We start from the raw sequence: 17,946 nt of genomic DNA, 5'->3' as shown, positions 1-17,946 counted from the left end.
ATGTTGTTTCTGTTGCAAGGTCCGTGGGGTGGTGCCTTATCACAGCTATCACACAGATTTGGAACTACTGTTCCTGTCTCTTGTTTCTGACTTGTAACATGCAGTGACCCATCGATCTCTGCTCGGAGAATAACCAGCTGAGATGCTGGTGTGCTAGGGGACATGATCCTCCTCCACAAATGGTCAGAGAGGGCAGGATGGTCTACGCCACACCTGTAGCCCCATAAAAGTGACTGCTCCTCTAGGGAGGAGGAAGAAAACTGTTCCAACTCTTGACTGGAAAATCCTGCTGCCAGAGTAGCTGCAGGAGGGGCCATTTGGCCTGATCTGGAAGCAAAAGGCTGTTGCTGTGTGTTGCTTACGGACTCAAGTACAGATTTGGGTGAATAGACTGAATTTTGCTCTGTCATCTGGCACGTGGGTCAACATGCAGTATGAGGAGTCTGTCACTATGTGCAAAGTGTACTTAGCTTGTGGAACTCACAGCCCCAAGATAGTCCAAGATTTTAGCACAAGTCTACATGGGGCTAGACACTTGGAATAAAAAATAAGGGATGTGAACACTCATGCTTCAGAACATAAACTAATGAAGTGGAGAGACGAGGAAACTCCTTTCCCTGTGGATGGGCTATTTCAGAAACTTCCTTGGGAGTTTTTTATTCTCTTGTCGTGTCTGGTATTGGCCAGTGGTAGGATACCGGACTAGACAGCCCATTGGTCTGATCAGTATAGTATTTTCTATGTCCCTGAGCAGAGCCATTTTACAACATTACATGTAAAACACTCAGTCTGTAGGTGGCAAAAATACCTCATAATTACCCCTGGAGGTTAGAACAGGCCGTCTGAACAATGACATTTACACCCTCGCTTCTCTCCTGCGTCAGCTACGGAATTAGAGACGGTTATGACCAGGTGCTGCTAAGGGCTCCGATGGAGGATCAAGCATTTAAATTTGCTTCTGGAACTTGTTCCACATTTGCAAGTCCTATGAAGATGATTGGCTTGGAGGGCAGATACCGCCACTTTAAGGCAAAGTTGTTGGCCTTATGAGAACCCACCCAGAACATCACCTTTTCTACAAGCCTGCCCTTCAAGTAATCTTGCTGCTCTTCCCCTCGCTGGTGAAACTTGCTTAACGTCTGAAAAGCAGCGGCTTGGAAAGCACTTGAGAATATTTACCTGGCTGCCGGGCTTGCTTGACTGAACACCTAGCATTGCAAGCTTTGAACAGAAGGCAACTCCTGCATCTGACACTTTTTTTCTCAACAGACTTTCATGATGGAGCTGCATCTGCAAGAAACACTCAGCATACAGTATATCTAAAAACCAGTCCCTTTCTCAAAGCCTCTTTCATGGCTCATCAGAGGGGATGACACAGCCTCCCTTTTTGGGCCTCATCTTGATTATGCTCTGCTTGACGCAGGCGTCTTAATACAGAGTAAGGTAGCCTCCAAGCACTGCACAATAATTCTAAAGCGAGTACTCAAACCTCCAGCATTGGGCATCTGAATAAAAGGCAGAGCTGACTTTGTCCAGAGTTCGCTCCGGTTGCTCTGCAGTTTGCATTGGACAGAAAGTTGTTATATAAATTGTTAAAGCAGAGATTTAAAATAGAGAACAAGTGAATGCTACAGTCCTATAGCCTCTTAGATATGCAGAAGGAGCAAGCCTGGTTACACAGACTAGTTTAGATGAAGTGTTTGTTTAGAATAAGTACTCCTGTGAAAGAGCAGGGGTGGGATTTTTCAGCTGCTTGAATCTGGTGCATCCAGTTAAACATTCATTTCCCGAGGGATTCTGCCACGGCAGCGTACACCTCTCAGATGTGAGCATGTGCCTTTTGCTCCATCAGCTGCTTGAGTGCGGAAACTGCGTGTGCATCTCATTTTGTGGCCAATTAGTGACAATATTTTCAAAAATGTGAAGGAAAAGATCTAGTCTGTAATAGGGATGTAAGCATATAGTCATGTGAATGGCTAACGGTCACAATTACACACAGACTCCTGCTCCCGGGAACCCACCTCCGGTCCCGGGCTGCTACCTTTGCTACAGAGGTAGCAGCTGGGGGGGCGGCGCACATCAGCTCCCGAGGAGCCGGCTGTGGGTGTGTAACTGTTCAGCAATTACATCTTTACACAATTACCCACAGTCTGTAACTCTCTGCAAATACAAAATTGCTCCCTCTTGTGCACTTATTAATATATTGTCCAGTCCATTGTTAGATGTCTTGAGACTGGTCTTCCATTCCTTACCTTAAGTACAGTCTAATCATCTCCACTGTCCGATAGCTGTGAGAACCTACACCTACATTCCTGTCTCTTAATTTCATCCAATCATTCCTAATTACTTCCCACTGGATCACCTCTGTTTCCGCTTTCCTCACTCCTACAAACTCCCAAACAACACACACCTTGGCGCCTGGGCAATGTGTTAGTATAATCCAAGTCTCGTTCATCAGCCCAGTCTCCTGACGTTTTGTTCTTTTCTGAATTCCCTTTCTGGCATTGTGGTACGTTGCACTGAATGCAGGACTCCGGGTGCTGCGGTTCTGGAGCCACATGTGATAGGAACCAGATTTGTCAAAACCTTTCATGGGCTATATTGTCATCTGGTTTTATGGCTGCTTCTGCTCACATTTGCAGTTAAATGGGCTGCCCCTTTTCCTGTTCGCTGTCAAATCCTCTAACATCTGTGACATGACAGACTGCTTACAGGGAGAAGTTACATCGGCACAGGAAGTGTTAGCTGCTTTCGTGCAAGGTGTTCCCTCTGTAATCTCCTGGGTGTGCCACGCTACAGATTGAACCTCTCAAAACCCGGACTCCTTGGTCCAGCAGCATCCATGTTCTGGTAGGGCCACGGATGTTGCTAGACCAAAGAGCTCCAGAGGCTGGGAGCGGGACCCAGCTGGGAGAACGTGAGGGCTGGGCCTGGCCCACGGGCCCCAGCTGGGAACCCCGAGAAGTCTCCAGCAGCAGTGTTGGCAGGGTGGAGAGTCCCAGGAAGAGGAGCCCGCAGCAGGGCAGCTAGCAGTGGAGCATTGATCTCCCCTGGTCTGGGACCGCTCCCCTTCCGAGCATGCCAGACCAGGGAGGTCCAACCTGTAGAAACCAGAAGAGCTTGTACCATGTGACCAGCCACTTTTCTGTGGTTCACCAGTTGCCCACAGGCCACAGTTTAGGAAACTTACTGCTTCATGATGATCCAGTGGAGCCAAAATGACATTGACTTCTTTCTTACTGTCACACCGGCTCAAGCCAGAGGCTTTTCTCACCCAGAGACTCTGACATTGCAAACCACGAGACAGGAAAGCAGCTCTCCCGAATGCTGGCCGCCTCTCTGCCCCACTGCCAGTCTCTCCCGGTTACCGGTCTGCGTTTTAGTAACACTGGTGGGTGTTTGTCAGGACTCCAGTCCCTGTTTGCACCCCCTTGGCACTTCCCCCAGCTTGATGTGTTGCTACTTACTTACTGCTGTCTTGCAAGCTTTGACTCCATAAAGAAGTATTTGTAACATTGTCGAATCCAATGTTCCTTTTCACTGTGGATTCTGTTGTGCGGGGGAGGGAGAGGACTTTCAAGGCTTACTGATGATAAACCTGCCCTTACTGATCCCAACTCTGAGAGCTAGTTGCTGAGACTCCCACTTGTTTCATGTTCTACAGTGCGCACCTAAAGAGTTTACTCTGTGGGTTTATTCCTTGCACTGATGCATTCAGAGAGGTTGTGGTCACTGGCAGCAGTTTTCCATGTGATTCTGAATCCGTTCTTCCTTGTAAGAAAGAACTAGATCCAGGGTAGCTTATCTGTCCTTTGTCATCCAGAAAATATGGAACCTCCAGTGTGATTTAGCGCTTCCCACATTTGATTGCATGTTAATATGGTTGCTCATCTGAGTAGGTTTAGAACAAAACAGAGAAAATAAAACTTAACTGAGTGGACTGGGAAGTTTGGCCAGAAATCCTTTCTTCTTCCAGTGTGACTGGTCTGTAGCAAGCTCTCAGTCTGCAGAATGGTATTCACTGGCATTGCCGATAGCCATAACAGAGCTGTTCTGTCTAAGCAAAGGTCAGAGAGACGAGGTGGAGGAGGAATAACTTCTACTGGACCAACCTCTGTGGAGAACTTCTCTGAAAAACTCCTCTCTCATATCAGCACCAGTTGGGCCAATCAAAGAAACTACCTGACCCACCTTATGTCTAATATCCTGGGCCTGACATGGGTATTAGGGATGTAAATCCTGTTTAATCAGTTAACCTGTGAAGCGTTGCGTTTAACCAGTTAACCGCTTAACCGGGATCCCGTAGGCAAGGGCTGCTCTGGCCAGCCAGTTACTGGTAAGAATCACCCGGTGATGGTGATGACCCAGTTACATCCCGAATGGGTACAGCAGCTCTACATGAGCAAAGTTCAGTGCTCTGTATTCTTAGCCAGTCTCTCCCTCCCTCCCGAGCAGCAGAGCACTAGCGCAGCATCTCTGGTCTCCTGGGCGACACAGACTATTAGATGGATTGTGCAGCAAGGATAATACTTCTCAGGGGCATCTGGTTCCTTCTCCAGAGGCTCAGTGGGCCAGCCCCAGTGTTCATTAGTCCTTGCCAGCTGAGAGTCCAAATCCATTCCAGTAGCTGTCTCCAGGGCCCTGGAGTCTGGCACCTTCTGCTCTAATTCTGTCTGCTATTTGAACCACAATCTGCCAGTTCTAGAGAGCCAGATGAGAGACTAGGTTACAGAATTCTGCTTGGGTTACCCTCCCCTCTGCTTCCTGATGCACTGGAAGGAATCCTCCTTTGCTCTGCTACGGAGGCTGGACCGCTGACCCTGTGCATAAGGATCCATGGGCTGATTGGCCTCTTTCCCTTCCTTGATTTGTAACGGAGTCAAAATGAATAATAGTTCATAGCTTATTTGTGAAGCGGCCCCGTTCTTCTTTTGCAGTGTGTCTCTTTGTATAACGCTTTGAAAACTGCTGACAAGTGCTGTGTTGGAGCGAGGCTTTTTATTTTGAATGAGTTTTAGCAGCAGTGTTTGTTTTGGTTTTGGCTTTTTGCTGGTGCAAACATTTTATTAAATAAACTACTATAAAGACAAGATTCACCAGACCACGAGTGGAAAAGAGTGCGCATACATACACACATACATACACACACACACATACATACACACACACACACATACATACATACATACATACATGGCTCGAAAAATAATGTAATCTACTCGCCACGGGTGAGTAGATTACAACCCGGAAGAGCCGACGCAGGACGCAGAATTGCGTGGCTGGCGAATGGGGCTTGCCGCTGCTTGATGAGCCGTGTGTGTGTGTGTGTGTGTGTGTGTGTGTGTGTGTGTGTGTGTGAACACATGTAAGGAAGCATCTCCGATCAATGGACAATTCATGCAACAAATGTACATCTCTAGCAACAACTACTAAGAATTTTGTGAAGCAAGCAAGCGTTACCCAGGACATGGAGGGTTGTTTGTTGCTGTTGTGGTTTAGAGGTGGTGGTTTAAGGATTCTCTTCCTTGGTCCATAATGTCACTGTGGCTAAGATCCTCCCAGCCCAGGTGTATGGATAGAGCTTACTGTATATTTTAGAAATGTGTATGTGCGTTTGAGTCCATTGTTCAAGATCTCCTACACAGTAAGAGCTAGAACCACCACATTGGGTAGGCAGCTTCCTCTTCTCATAACTTAAAGCCAGGCCAGGGTTTGGTTGTGCCAGGACAATTGGATGTGTGTGGAATTTGATTGTTTCTCATGAAGTGGAAAGGGAGGGGGGTGGATCTGTCAGGAGAGAGTTTTACTGCATAATGACCACAGTGGGTCAGCAAGGAACCAGAGATGGGGACTGGGACAGCTTCAAGCCCACTGGGCCAGCAGGGGGCAGGATTGCAGAAAGACAGCTATCCACTTTATATCTCAAAGAGTTTGTGTGTCTGTCCCCCGGCTGGACTTGCACTTCTCCCCTGGCCTCAAGCTGCTGCGGTGAGAGAGGGCCGGGCTTGTCTTCCTTCCCTGGGGCACCTTGCCTATTGAATCCCACATTCCTAGCCCTGCCTCAGAACAGTGATTTAAATGAAGAAAAACGAAACTTATTTGCGTTAAGGACCTGGGCAAGGCCAGGTAAATCTAGTGATCTACAAAGTCTCTTCCATTTTGCTCAAAGAAACTTGAGGCTATGGCTGCATTCAAACGCTGTTGCTAGCTGAACCCCAGCTCTTCGCGGCCCTTGTGCTAGAACTAGGGCTCTAATCAACTAGTCAGCTAGCCAATAAGCAAAAGCTTATCGGATAGTCAACACGCTAGTCGGTTAGTTGCTTCCATCCCCTTTCTGCCTCTGATCACAAAGCAGCAGCAAGGGATGGAAGAGGAGGCGGTGCTGGGGGGAGCCGGCTTAAAAGCTGGTTCCCCCCCAGCTCCACTTCCGTGGGACAGGGTGGGGCGCAGCAGTGGTGCTGCCTCTTTGAAAGCACATTTAGAAGTTGAAATGCAGCATGGAGCCCAAGGCCAGCGGGGGAGTTCCCCTGCTGACCCCAAGTTCCACACGGCTCTTGTACATTTCAAAGGTGGAACGTGCACTAGTCCTTATCAACTAATCGAATAGTTGATGGAGATCCCATCAATTATTTGATTAGTTAGTTAATTGATATTTAACATCCTTAGGTAGAACTGTTTATTCCAGTGTGTTTTGCAGACTACTTACAGGCAGGTGGTCCCTTAGTTGGAGCATGGAAACCTCTGTGAGCCTGTCTAAGTTGCTTCATCTCTGTGCATCTTTCCTGGTCTGTAAAATTATACTTGCCCTCTGTAAACAAGCTGTGGCAGATAGAAGTGGGAAGTCTTACCTATGGCTGTGGGCCTTCAGGGACTGGCACAGCAGAGCCCTTTGGTGGGTGGGGGGGAGAACAATCTGTTCACACTGATCCAAAAAAAAGCACCATCCTGCTGCTAGCTGCTGTCGTGTTAGAGTGATACGGCGTCGTTCTGACTCCATTGGCAATCCGGCTTCCAGGCTGATCCGCAGAGGAGCAGGGTGTGCACTCTTCTCTCGTTCTGGCCGCACGCCAGGACTGGGAAGGTTTTTCATCGGAATATTTCTAAGGGAAAAAGACTCTTGTCGGGTCTCTGTCTGAAGAAGCAATAAAAGGCACAAGCCCAATTCAACAACAACAAAGGCTCATTTGCCGTGCACGTTTTACAGCATCCACAGCTTTAAAAAGAAGACTCTGCTCTTCGGAGCAACCGCAGGGCTGTGAGGAGCGAATATTTACAGGGACAGTCAACTTGAGTATTTTTCACGGAGTAAAAGAACCGGATTTGCTAGTGCACCCATGCAGTGTTTTGGCGGGGGGTTATTTTTTTAAGGTGTGTGTATTTTTCTACTGATCTGTTGAAAAATATTTGGAATAAGGGAGGGGCTGGCTCCCAGAGCAATCCCAAACGTCCACCCTCCCTGTTTCCAGCCCCCATCCTGCTGTCTCTTTGGTCTCAGGTTTGGCTTGCTGCAGCTCGCACACTTCTGAAGGGCCTGGTAAAAGTGCACAGGGCAGCTCCCCCAGAGACTAGCATGCTAGTGGACAGGAAACTGGCACTCAAAAGCAGTGACCCTCGATGGCATAGCAAGCGCTGCCATTCACACTGGCAGGCCCTGGGGATGTAAGGGGTTGGTTAAAGAGGCGACCGTGTAACTGCCGCAAATCCTAGCGGCTACACGCGCTGCGGGCTGTGCAGTGTAAAGCTTATTTAAGTTGTTTTATTTCAGCTTTACACTGCAGTGCAGCCTCCCCAGGAGGGGGGTCGCCAGTGTGTAAGCCTGCGGCAGGGGAGCCAAGCCAGCCACAGACGGGGTTCCTCCAGCCGGCCAGAGCAGCCCCTGCCTGTGGTGGGTCCTGCAGGGCTGGAGCTGCTCCTAGGGCCGCCAGGTGTCCAGTTTTGAGCCAGACAGTCCAGGATTTGAGCTTTCTGTTGGGGAAACACATGGAGACGCTAGAACTGAGAGGGTAGAACTGTCCGGTGTTTTCTAACTCAGGTGGGACGTCATGGCAAGTGTGTCCGGTATTTTTGTCGAAACCATCTGGCAACCCTACCTGCCCCCTGCTCGGGGTGGGTGGGACACTGCCCTAGCCCCTTCCTGTCAACCAGAGCTGGTTAGCATTACCAGTTAGGGTGGTGATTACTGGTTAACCACTTCCCCTTTCGCTTCCCTAGCAGGTACATTTTATAAGGGAAGTGTCAGTCTGTAAGTCGGGGAGGTTGGTCAGAGAATCCTGCAACCTGTGACTGATTCCCCCGCCTTCACCTGAGGACGGCTGCATTTTCCATGGAAAATGCTGTTTTCACTTTCCTTATAGCTAATGGCTGTTCTTAGCAGGGGTTTGGAATCCTTCAGGAGCAGGATATGGAAGTCTCCATGATACTGGTAATTCCTGATCCACCTGAAAAGGTACCAGGGATTGAAAACTTCCTCCCAAAGGGGAGGCATGTGCCTGATGGGGTGATCTTTCGCCTGCTGCTCCAGCATCTTATGCCAAAGAGCTTTAGACACTTTAAAAAATGTCCAGTTGAGCTGGTGTCTAAGAGGCTGTTGGTGAGCTAGAAGGGCAGATGCGCTGGCTTGCACTCTGCCCGAGACAGCAGCTCAGACTTGTTTTCCAGGCTTCACCCTTGCAACATCTCCAAGATCTTGCCAACAAGCTCTTAAATGATCTCCTCAGCCAATAAAAGAAGGCACAAGCCTTACATCAGAATATCTTTTCTTAGTACTGCACACCCTGTGGCTGAGACAAGGTTACCTAACAGCTACAGCGAGCCGACTCGCTCTTTCAGTTACTGCATATGCTGCAATAGGAGAAATACGTGCCTGGTCTCGAGAGCCGTTTGGAATGAAATCGGAACTAGTGCTGGCTAACCTATTAGATGTCTATTTCCAAATGAGCTGCACTTTGCTACTGGTAGATTATGCATTCGGGGGGGAAACGCTGTAATCACAGTTCTCTCAGAAATCAATGTCAGACTTCCTTTAGAAGCTGGGAGAGTAAGCTGCAAAATGATCAGCCCTCCTGTACACTCCGAGAAGGCTTGGCGTGGGGGAGCGGTAAGGTGTTGCATTGCTACACGTTTCTGTGCAACAGTGGCATCTAGTGGCGGGTGAAGATGAAAATACCGTGTCCTGACACATGTCTCTGTTGCAAAATCAGTGTGGCAAAAAGCAAAGCACCACCTAGCACACTGTGACTGTAGATCTGTTGTAGCAAACGTGCAGGGGATTGAGTGCAATTCCACCTGGCTCACTTATCTGGTCTAGCCTGATGCTCTCAACAGGAGCAAACTCCTGGGAGCTACAGGTGGAGACATACTGCCCGTGGGGCCGTCTCTGCTCTCATAGGAGTGGAGCGTGCATACTCCATTTCAGTGAAAACAGTAACTCGTGAGCTGAGTGAGTGGGGCGAGGGAATGCAGTAGTCGTACAGGCTAGATCTCTGCTGCAAGGCTGCCATGCCCGGCTAGCAATTCCCCCTCTTGCGGGGGCTTGCCTGTAGGCTGTCAGTTCAGCAGTATTCCCCATCTGGTCGATGGTCTCCCTAAAAGAACAAATAATAAAGTACAGGCGGATGGCTCCTGCAGTGTACAGGAGAACAGGCTGTGGCTGTACCAGCAATGTTGCAAGTTGCACGACTGCAGGTGCCTTTGTGGTGACTGGCTGCTGGGAGCGGTGTGAGGGGAGCCATAGATTTGATGCGCTGTTGGTGTTCCTGCACAGCTGTCTGAGCATTACCCTCCCTCCTGCTGGGCTGCAGGTGTGCACAGCACGCAGCTCAGACGGACCCACCTACTGCAGGGCACGACTGGCGCAAGCTCCCAGGCTCACGCTGGTGCAGGAACCTCGGATTTCCCTAACCGCCCCGCCTCCCACTAGCAATCACCGGTAGCACCTTTTAGAGAGCTGTTGGTCCCGGAAGAGGAAAGCTCACGGCAGACAGTTGTGACCAATGGCAAGGTTAATTATGCAAGTTGTAGGGTGGTGCAGTTTCCCAAGACTCAGATTCCCATTTAGACACCAAATGTTAACAGCAAAGCCCAACCGACCTATAGCTTCTTTATATAACGTCGGCTAATAGAGTCCCGGCTTCTCAACCCCGCAGGCTGCTGTGATATATGAGACTGAATGCAATTGCCTTTTCCAGCACTTAAACACCGAGGAATAAGCACCACAGGAAATATATGGACTGCCTGGAGGGGTTATTTAACTCTTGTAAAGAGAAATTACTGGCCAACTGCCTGAAACTTTAAGTGCAAAGCTGGAGGCAGGCTTGATACTTTCCTTGCTGTCCACCATTGCATAAGACTTAAAACTAGGCTGAGTAAAGTACTAGAAAATACTCTAGGGACCCTTCCTCTGCTAGCAGGAAATGGGCGTCCATTGCCTCCGAGAGGAAATGTTTGAGTGTCTGGTCTGATTCTACTTTAGAGCAGTCTAAGGCGCAAGCTGCCGCCTTCCCACTGCCAGTCTGTATTCTGCACTAGGTTTTTCCATTTTATTTGCTTTAATGAGTGAGGCTGCCCTTTGTCTGGAGCCAGGCTTAGTGGGAGCAGGTGCTCTAAGCTGCTGCGACACAGCCTTGCCAATGTACCTCTCTCATGGCCCACTCTGCAGTCCCTGCTCCAGCGAGGCCCAGACTGCTAGAGGTGCTGGCCTTAGCCATGTAGTAAGAGACCTGGCAGTGGCTGGGGGGCCGGGCTAGCATGAAATCCCCAATGGTGAATGGCTACTGCTTTAGCCCGCTGCCTCTCTGACGTGCCCGTTTGAAGGAGGAAGGCAAGAGGCTGCTAGGTAACCTTGAGAGAGACGCTTGCCCACTGTTTAAACGCCCAGGCCAAGGCTGTCTTGAGTCTTTAAGTACGCAGTTGGTTCCTTTCATCGACCTGCAGCAAGCACTAACAGCAGGAATTCACAACAGGGTACCTGCTGCCTGATCAGGGTGTGCTAGGAATGTTCAGAGTGGGCGGCTAATGGCAGTGGAGGCGGCGTGTAGCTTTGTTTCCTCCTTTCATGGGCTGGCGTGTCTGCAGTTTGCATTTGAGCCCTCGCGGAGCCATTCGGCACTGCTAGCTTTTCAAAGAAACAGTAGCCAAGTGCTTGATCCCACCCTGGCAAAGGTATTTTGGAAGCACTTGGCCTTTGCCCCCATGAGAATATGCTGCTGTCCCCTGTAGTCAGCTTGGCTTAGCACTTTGACACGTGTTCCATTCATGCAGTTGAACGCTGGCACAGCGCTTTCCGGCTGAGTGCTTTCCACACGGAGCGCTGCGGTGCATGCAGACCCGCAGGGCACCTCGCTTTGGAGCAGAGCCTCCCGGGCATTGCGGCTGAAGCAAGGCAGCATTCTTGATGAGTTCTGTCCCCCAGCAGAACCCCTCAGTCATGCTAACTCTGGGGTGGCCCGTGTTCCACGAAGGGATGTTTGGCTGGACATGCTTCCCTGTATTGGGGCGGGGATGGGGGAGGCGTAAGTTTTGCCAGCATTAATGCAATGGGGCAGGACTGGCTGAGGGACTCGAGATCTTTATCTGTGGGCGTCAGTCCAGATCCCTAGCTTGTCTCCAGGTGAAGATAACATGTAAAGTGCCTGCATGGTGTGATAAGTCCTGGAAACAGTTGGAATTCGAGATAACTATCTTTATGGCTCTTTATAGCCCCACACTTGGAGCTCAAACCTAACTTTCCATCAGCAGAAATCTGGTGGGGGGAAGGGGAGACTGCTTGTTTGAGCAAACTTGTAGCTGTTAATAGGCAATTGGAGAGGGATTGTCGTTGCAGGAGAGAGGAAATGCACCCGGTAACTCACAGCTGGCTAGTTCTTACTGCACGGGAGAAATCTAGCTGGAGGGGACCCTCGCTTAGCAGGCTCTGTCTGTGAGGATGGCGCTTGGCTTGGTTAAACAGGGCTGGACTGTTGGGGATGTGGCTTCCTGAACCCACAGCACTGAAAAGCAGCAAGGTGGCTCCCTTCACATCTGAAGCCAGCTGGCTGGGGGGGGGGGGCGCCTGTCCCCTGGATACCCATGGGGTGAGCAGTGTGTTGGCTAGCTTTGCAAGGGGGAGTAATAGCTTGCAGCGTTGTAACCCTTCCCAGCCAGCCTCTTGCGAAGGAGATACAGCTTTCTCTAACTCCGAGGAAGGCGGCAAGCTGACTGGCTCCCCCATTACTAACAAACATCCTTGTTTATCCAGAAGTTTTCAAATACTTTCAAATAAATGGGGCTTAATTGTTAACATGGCCTACCTGCCGCCAGGAGCGCTCTTGGTATTTCCTTGCTGTTGAGTCTAGGGCCCAGTAGAATTGTGATTCATGTTTTTAGTAAAATGTATTAACTGTGTCCTACCTCAGACTGATCCTTTCACAAACGCTTCTAGAGGAAGTGTTCCTTGTCCTGCGTGACCCAAATAGCGTACGATTTGTGTGGTTCTTCTTACACTAAGAACTTTCACTTCCAAGTGACTAAACTAGGAAGAGTTCAAACAGTGTTCTGCACTGTTGTCTAAATCTAGGTATTGCAAACAACTCCTACTAGTGGGCTCTTAAAACCTAGAGCAAGCAAAGTGAAATGACCTGGGGGAAAACGCTTCTACAGCAATCTGGGAAAGCATAACTTTGAACTGAGCTCTAAGGAGTCTTTGAATGGAAGAGGTTTAAACCCTCATCCATTAAGCAGATGCAAGAGCATGCCAGGTCCTAGTTGCATTCACCACCCCCACCTTGCCTGGAACATTTGCAAGACTTGGTGTGATTCTCATACAACAACCCTTTCTACAGAAAGACGGTATGAGGTGCTACGATACGTGTCTGGCCTCACAGCAGATTTAGAAGCAGGAGTTTCTGGATGTGCCCCTGGTGGTTTAGAGCCTGGTTTTCAACCTGATTTTGATGTGATGCTGTGCAATCCTGTAGTGTGTTGCAGTCTCCTTATCCTCACATGCTGAGAGGTGATAAAGGAGGAGGTGAAGGTGTTCTCTTCTAATAGAATGAAATTTGCGAGAGTGCCTTTGTCACTCAGTCTCAGACTTACTTTTAGTGAGATGAGAACTCGTTTTTCTTGAGACTTTGCTACAGTTTTCCCGGCGGCCTTGTGTACACTTACTGGGAGATCAGTGCAGCAGGGATCCGGCTTTCAGGCTAAAGCTCCTCTGATATAAAGTTGCCAACTCTCAAGTTAATCATAAAACCTTGAACTTAATACTCAGTTCTGTCACTTGGAGTGGTGGCACACGTTGATACGTTCTGTGTAACCAGGGTCTTCAGTATTGGCTGAAGATCTGGATACAAAGAGAAGAGTTCAACATGGTTGGGAGGAGGTGATTCTTGTATGAAGGCAAAATGCTTTCCCAGGGAGCTGCTTTAGTTGATCACTCTAGCTCCAGGCACTCCATGTGTACTTGATAGCGTACGGGCGATGGAGTAGCATCTTCTGCAAACCTTGTAGCCAGAGAAGTGTGAGCAGCTGAGGACAGTAGATAGCATGTTTTGTCTCTCCAAAGACGTGCTCCATGTTTGTTCAGCTTTTGTTGGTTTCCTTGCAGGGATTGACTACAAGACCACCACTATCTTGCTGGATGGCAGAAGGGTCAAGTTGGAACTCTGGTGAGTTTACATTTCTAAGCTCTCTTGGCAGCGGGCCCAGTGTCTCCGAGCGTGCTGGAGAGAGAATACAGCTAGCTCTGGAAAGCGCGCTTCCGTTCCCTGCCGTACTGCAAGACCTGCCAGCGTGCAGCTCACTCCCCTTGCCACTAGAATAACCGCCAGCCCTTTTCCTGGTCAGTGGCTCGCACCCTGAGGAGGGAGCTGCAGCACTGAGGCTATGATGCCCTGGTTTGCAGGGTCCTGCTGAAAGCTCCACACCTGTAGTTCACGAGCTTGCAGTGCGCTCCAGAGGAGACAGACCTAATCTCAAGGAGCAGTTTGCCGAAGCTGCCGTTAACACAGTTCATGTCCCTCTGCCTCCCGGTAACTGGCATTAATCCCACCTTCTCAGTGGGTGGCCCGTGAGAATTTGGGATCCATAACCAAGTGGTTTTGTTGGCTGGGTTGCCGTGCTAGTGTGAGTTGACCCACGCCATCTGCATGCCCAGCCTCAGCAACCAGACAACCATCCTCTGTTTCAGGTGAGGTCCCGTTTTGTTCCACTGCTGGCACATCGCCTCATTCTCACACGACCTTCCTGCTCTTTAAAACAAAACAACAAATCCTTTTTCAGCTACAGTGCTTGGTTGCCCACATCACCCCGGGAAAGAACCACAAGAAGGAAAGGAAGCTGGTGGTGGGGCTCCACATTTCTCTCCAGAGAGCTGGGCGCGGATTCCATCCTCCAGGCTAAGCGCTGGAGACGGGGAACTCTGAGATGACCCCAGTAATGGAAAGGGCACAGCCGACAGTTTCTTGGGAACAGGCTTTACTTCAATAACAAGACTCTGAGGCAGGGCACAGTGAGTGGAGTGCAGGGTTTGCATGAAATGTCCCTGCCGGGCAGGTAGGAATTGCAAACCTGGATCACGCTTTGGTCCGTCTGTCTGTAGCTTGCACCAGGCACTTCAGAGGAGCGTGTAAGAACCCCAAGCAGGAGGAAGATGCGGGGAATCTGCCCCACATATAGGTCTCACCTTGGTCTAATAGAGATTGACATAAGCCCTGAAACATGAGGTTTTAATATCCCTTCAGCATATCATGTAGCGTTAGGAAAACACTAGATATTTGTTTTTCCTATAAATGTCCCATTTTTATTTGAATCCTGTTAAGTTCTTGGACTCAGTGTCCTGTTGCACTGAGCCTCAGAGTTCAATGGCATGTGTAAAAAGTGTTTCCTTCTGCTGGTTTTGAATTCCCATTTTCATTTGATTGGCTGGCTTCCTGTTGTTCTGCGAGGGGGAGAACAGAAGTTCCCAATCTTCTTTGCTAGGTATGTAGATAGGAACAGGATAGACAGCAATTCCTTCTCACTCTGCTTCTTTCCCCAGGAACAACCCTAATCTTTTCGGTCATTCTTCAGAGGGAGTTTTCCTGGCCTTTGGTCCGCAGATTGTCCTTCTCTGAACCCGTCCCCTGGACTCTCTCTTTGGAAGTGCAGGGAGCGGTGCTGCCGCAGGCCTTAGAGGAGGCCTCACCTTTTGATGTACAGAACAGCACTGTACTAGCCTGCACCCTGCCCCGCATGTGACCCAGTACTGTTTGTGCTTTTTTGTCCACAGCTGCACTCAAAGCAGAGGGCTGCATTGAGCTGTCCCAGCAATGCCCAGGCGCTGGGTCAAAGTTTAAATCTGAGTGCAGAGCAGTGTTGACACTGAAAGCACCTCTGACTTGTCAGGCAGATGATGAGTCAGAAGGTGAGTCTCTGGGGGACCTGATCCAGAGTGATCACACATCCCACGGTGTGCTAACATGGCCCTCCTAGAGCCGCATGGGACGGACACAGCCGTCCCAGGGCACTGTCTGCGTAGCCTGACCTCGGCTTGCACTTCAGTAGGCACTGCTCCCATCACTGGGATGTGCTCCAGCATCACCTCCCAGAGGTCCACAGCTGTTTGTTGCAAGACTGTGAGAGTTGTTTGTTTAAACTCGGCGAAATGACTTCAGCCTGCGCACAGAGAGTTGCGGTGTTTAGTGTCTGCAGGGCTGCCTGTTGCGCTGTGCGCCGTGGAACACGCTGTTCCCGAGGACGGTGGGCTGTGAAGCATCAGCGCATGTGGTGGCCAAGGAGGGTTGGGTGTAAAGGTCTCTCCTGCAGCCAAGAGAAGGTCACTGATCCAGCTTCCCTTTGGAAGGGCTGCTGAACAGATGAGCTCCAGGCCTTTCTCATGTCTAGTTTTTGTAAGGCTTAAATAAAAACGTTGAGGAGGTAGGCGAGGTCTGCCCTGCTGCCAGAGCAGGGATCCCTAGCCCTCGTCTCGCCTGCAGCTGTGCAAAATTAAGGAGAAAATGACTTCCCTTGGAATAGTGACTCTGCCCCTTGTGTCGTCACAGGGAGGGCGGCAGGTTTGTCACGGCGCCGTTGATTTCCCTAGGTTATCGGTCGGCGATTCCCCCTTGCAGCGATGGCTGGGCATGGTGCCTGGTGTGCAGGGTCCAGCATCACTCCTGTGTGGGCCAGCCCCGTGTGCCAGCTCCCCATGCCCAGAGCGGGGAGCCGCGGCCGCAGGGTGAGCGCAGGATGGGGTTGGTCTCCAGCCCCCTCTCTGGGGCACCTCCTCATCGGTTTCTAGCACAACTCGGAGTCCGTGAGTTTTACTAAATTCACCGGGGCTGCTGTGTAACGGCTGGTGAAGAAACGCCGCGGCAGGTGGCAGCCCTCACCGTGGAGTAGCCCTGAGAGGTGCAGATTGAGAGTGGCTCCCCAGGAAGGGAGAGGTCTGCAGCAGGGAACCTGGGCAACCAGGAGGGATCACGTGAGGATTCCCTGTTGTGTTCACTGCCTCTGGGCACCTGGCCGTGGCTGCTGTGGGCAGCCAGGGGACCCTGGGCTGGACGGGCCTTTGGTCTGACTCCGCCTGGCCGCGCTGATTCTCTGTTGGGGGGGAAGGACTTTTGAAAATGACGTAAAAGCATCTTGCAGAGCAGCCCACACTCTCTCCAGCCACGGGGCGCTGTGCATCGACAGAGCTCTGCTGGCACCGTTGCTGGGCCTTCTGTTGTCTGCGGGGGCAGTGGGGAGGGTCTCCAGAGTTGTCTAACGCTTCTCAACTGGCTGGATTTTCTGTTTCAGGGACACGTCTGGCCAGGGGAGGTTCTGCACCATCTTTAGATCGTACTCCAGAGGTGCTCAGGTAAGCACTACCGGCATTGCGCCCCGGGGCTGGGCCTGCTCACATCAATGTTCTCCAGAGAGGTGGCAAGCAGTGAATGCCCACTAGCGCCTTCCAGCGCCTCACCTTTCCCTCCGGTCCCTGCCCTTCGCAGCAGCCGGCACACGCATGGAGGGACGTGCACTCTGAGGCTGACTTCTGCCGCTGCGGTGGAACGGAGTGTGCCACGGTTCTGTGGGGAGAGGAGGCGTGGCTCCTGGTGTGGATCATGCCAGGCAGTCTTTGCACTGCACCCGGGTTGGGGTTAGGTTGGCGTTCTGGTTTTTGGCCGAAAGCTGACTTGGTAAGCCTCGGATAGCAGCACGCTCAGGAGATCAGCTTGCCCTGCTCTGGGCCCGTTCCAGGAAATGAGCCTCTTCTGTTGACTCAGGCTGTAAGCCAGGAGAGCTGCTTGAGATCTGATAACCCAGTCCTCAGTGTGAGGGGCAGGCTTGGAACGGGAGCCTCTGCCTTGGGCCCAGCCTCTCTCCTGGCTCAGACCCTGAAGAGCTGTCCCTCCGTTACTACAGCGGTGTGGCATCCCTAACTCAGCCCCCAGGAAGGTGATGGGCCCTACAGCACACAGGCCTCTTAAGCTGCTCATTTCTCTGGCCCAGAGGGGCTTGGGAGATGTCCCCTGGCCTTCTTTTCAAGAGTAGTGGCTGTCGAAAGGTTCGCTGGCTGAACGGCTGCATCCAGCAGTTACCCCAGGCCTCAGCCTCAGTTTCTGCCACTTCAGCTTAATCTCTCCCCGCGTTGGGATTTCACTCCCACAGCTGCCAAGCTGCTTCTCCGCCTCCTTTTCTCAGCACTTCCTACAGATGTGCTTGAGACTAGACCTGCGAGCACTAGAGCACCCACCCGCGCCGTCTCCTCCAGGTGCCGCACGCCGTCCTTTCCTGTACAAGCCTCTAGTGTTGTGGAGGTTCCCTGGGGCGCCTTTTTGGCTGTGTCCAACTGGGTGCTCCTGTTGGTGAGGAGCAGAGCGCTATGGTGTGTGTGTAGGGAGAACTCACAGGCCCTGGGCCTGCACATCCAACATGATGCAGGAGCTTGTTACAATTTACTCCCCTTCCTGCCCCCAGCCAGTCCAGCCCTGAAATTGCATTCCA

General features: G+C 50.9%; 1 protein-coding gene across 1 annotated transcript in view; it reads left to right on the top strand.

Annotated features, from left to right (window-relative positions):
• The window catches only part of RAB40C (RAB40C, member RAS oncogene family), a 49,734-nt gene that overhangs the window by 15,928 nt on the left and 15,860 nt on the right, over nucleotides 1-17,946 (top strand). The window contains exons 3-4 of the mRNA XM_075899040.2: nucleotides 13,583-13,643; nucleotides 16,756-16,816. Coding sequence (XP_075755155.1) covers nucleotides 13,583-13,643; nucleotides 16,756-16,816 — 122 coding nt within the window. The remainder of the gene's footprint in view (nucleotides 1-13,582; nucleotides 13,644-16,755; nucleotides 16,817-17,946) is intronic.

Source organism: Pelodiscus sinensis, chromosome 15, assembly GCF_052426305.1.
Source record: "Pelodiscus sinensis isolate ZL-2025 chromosome 15, ASM5242630v1, whole genome shotgun sequence".
Taxonomy (NCBI): domain Eukaryota; kingdom Metazoa; phylum Chordata; order Testudines; family Trionychidae; genus Pelodiscus; species Pelodiscus sinensis.
This window is presented reverse-complemented; position numbering and strand designations above follow the sequence as displayed.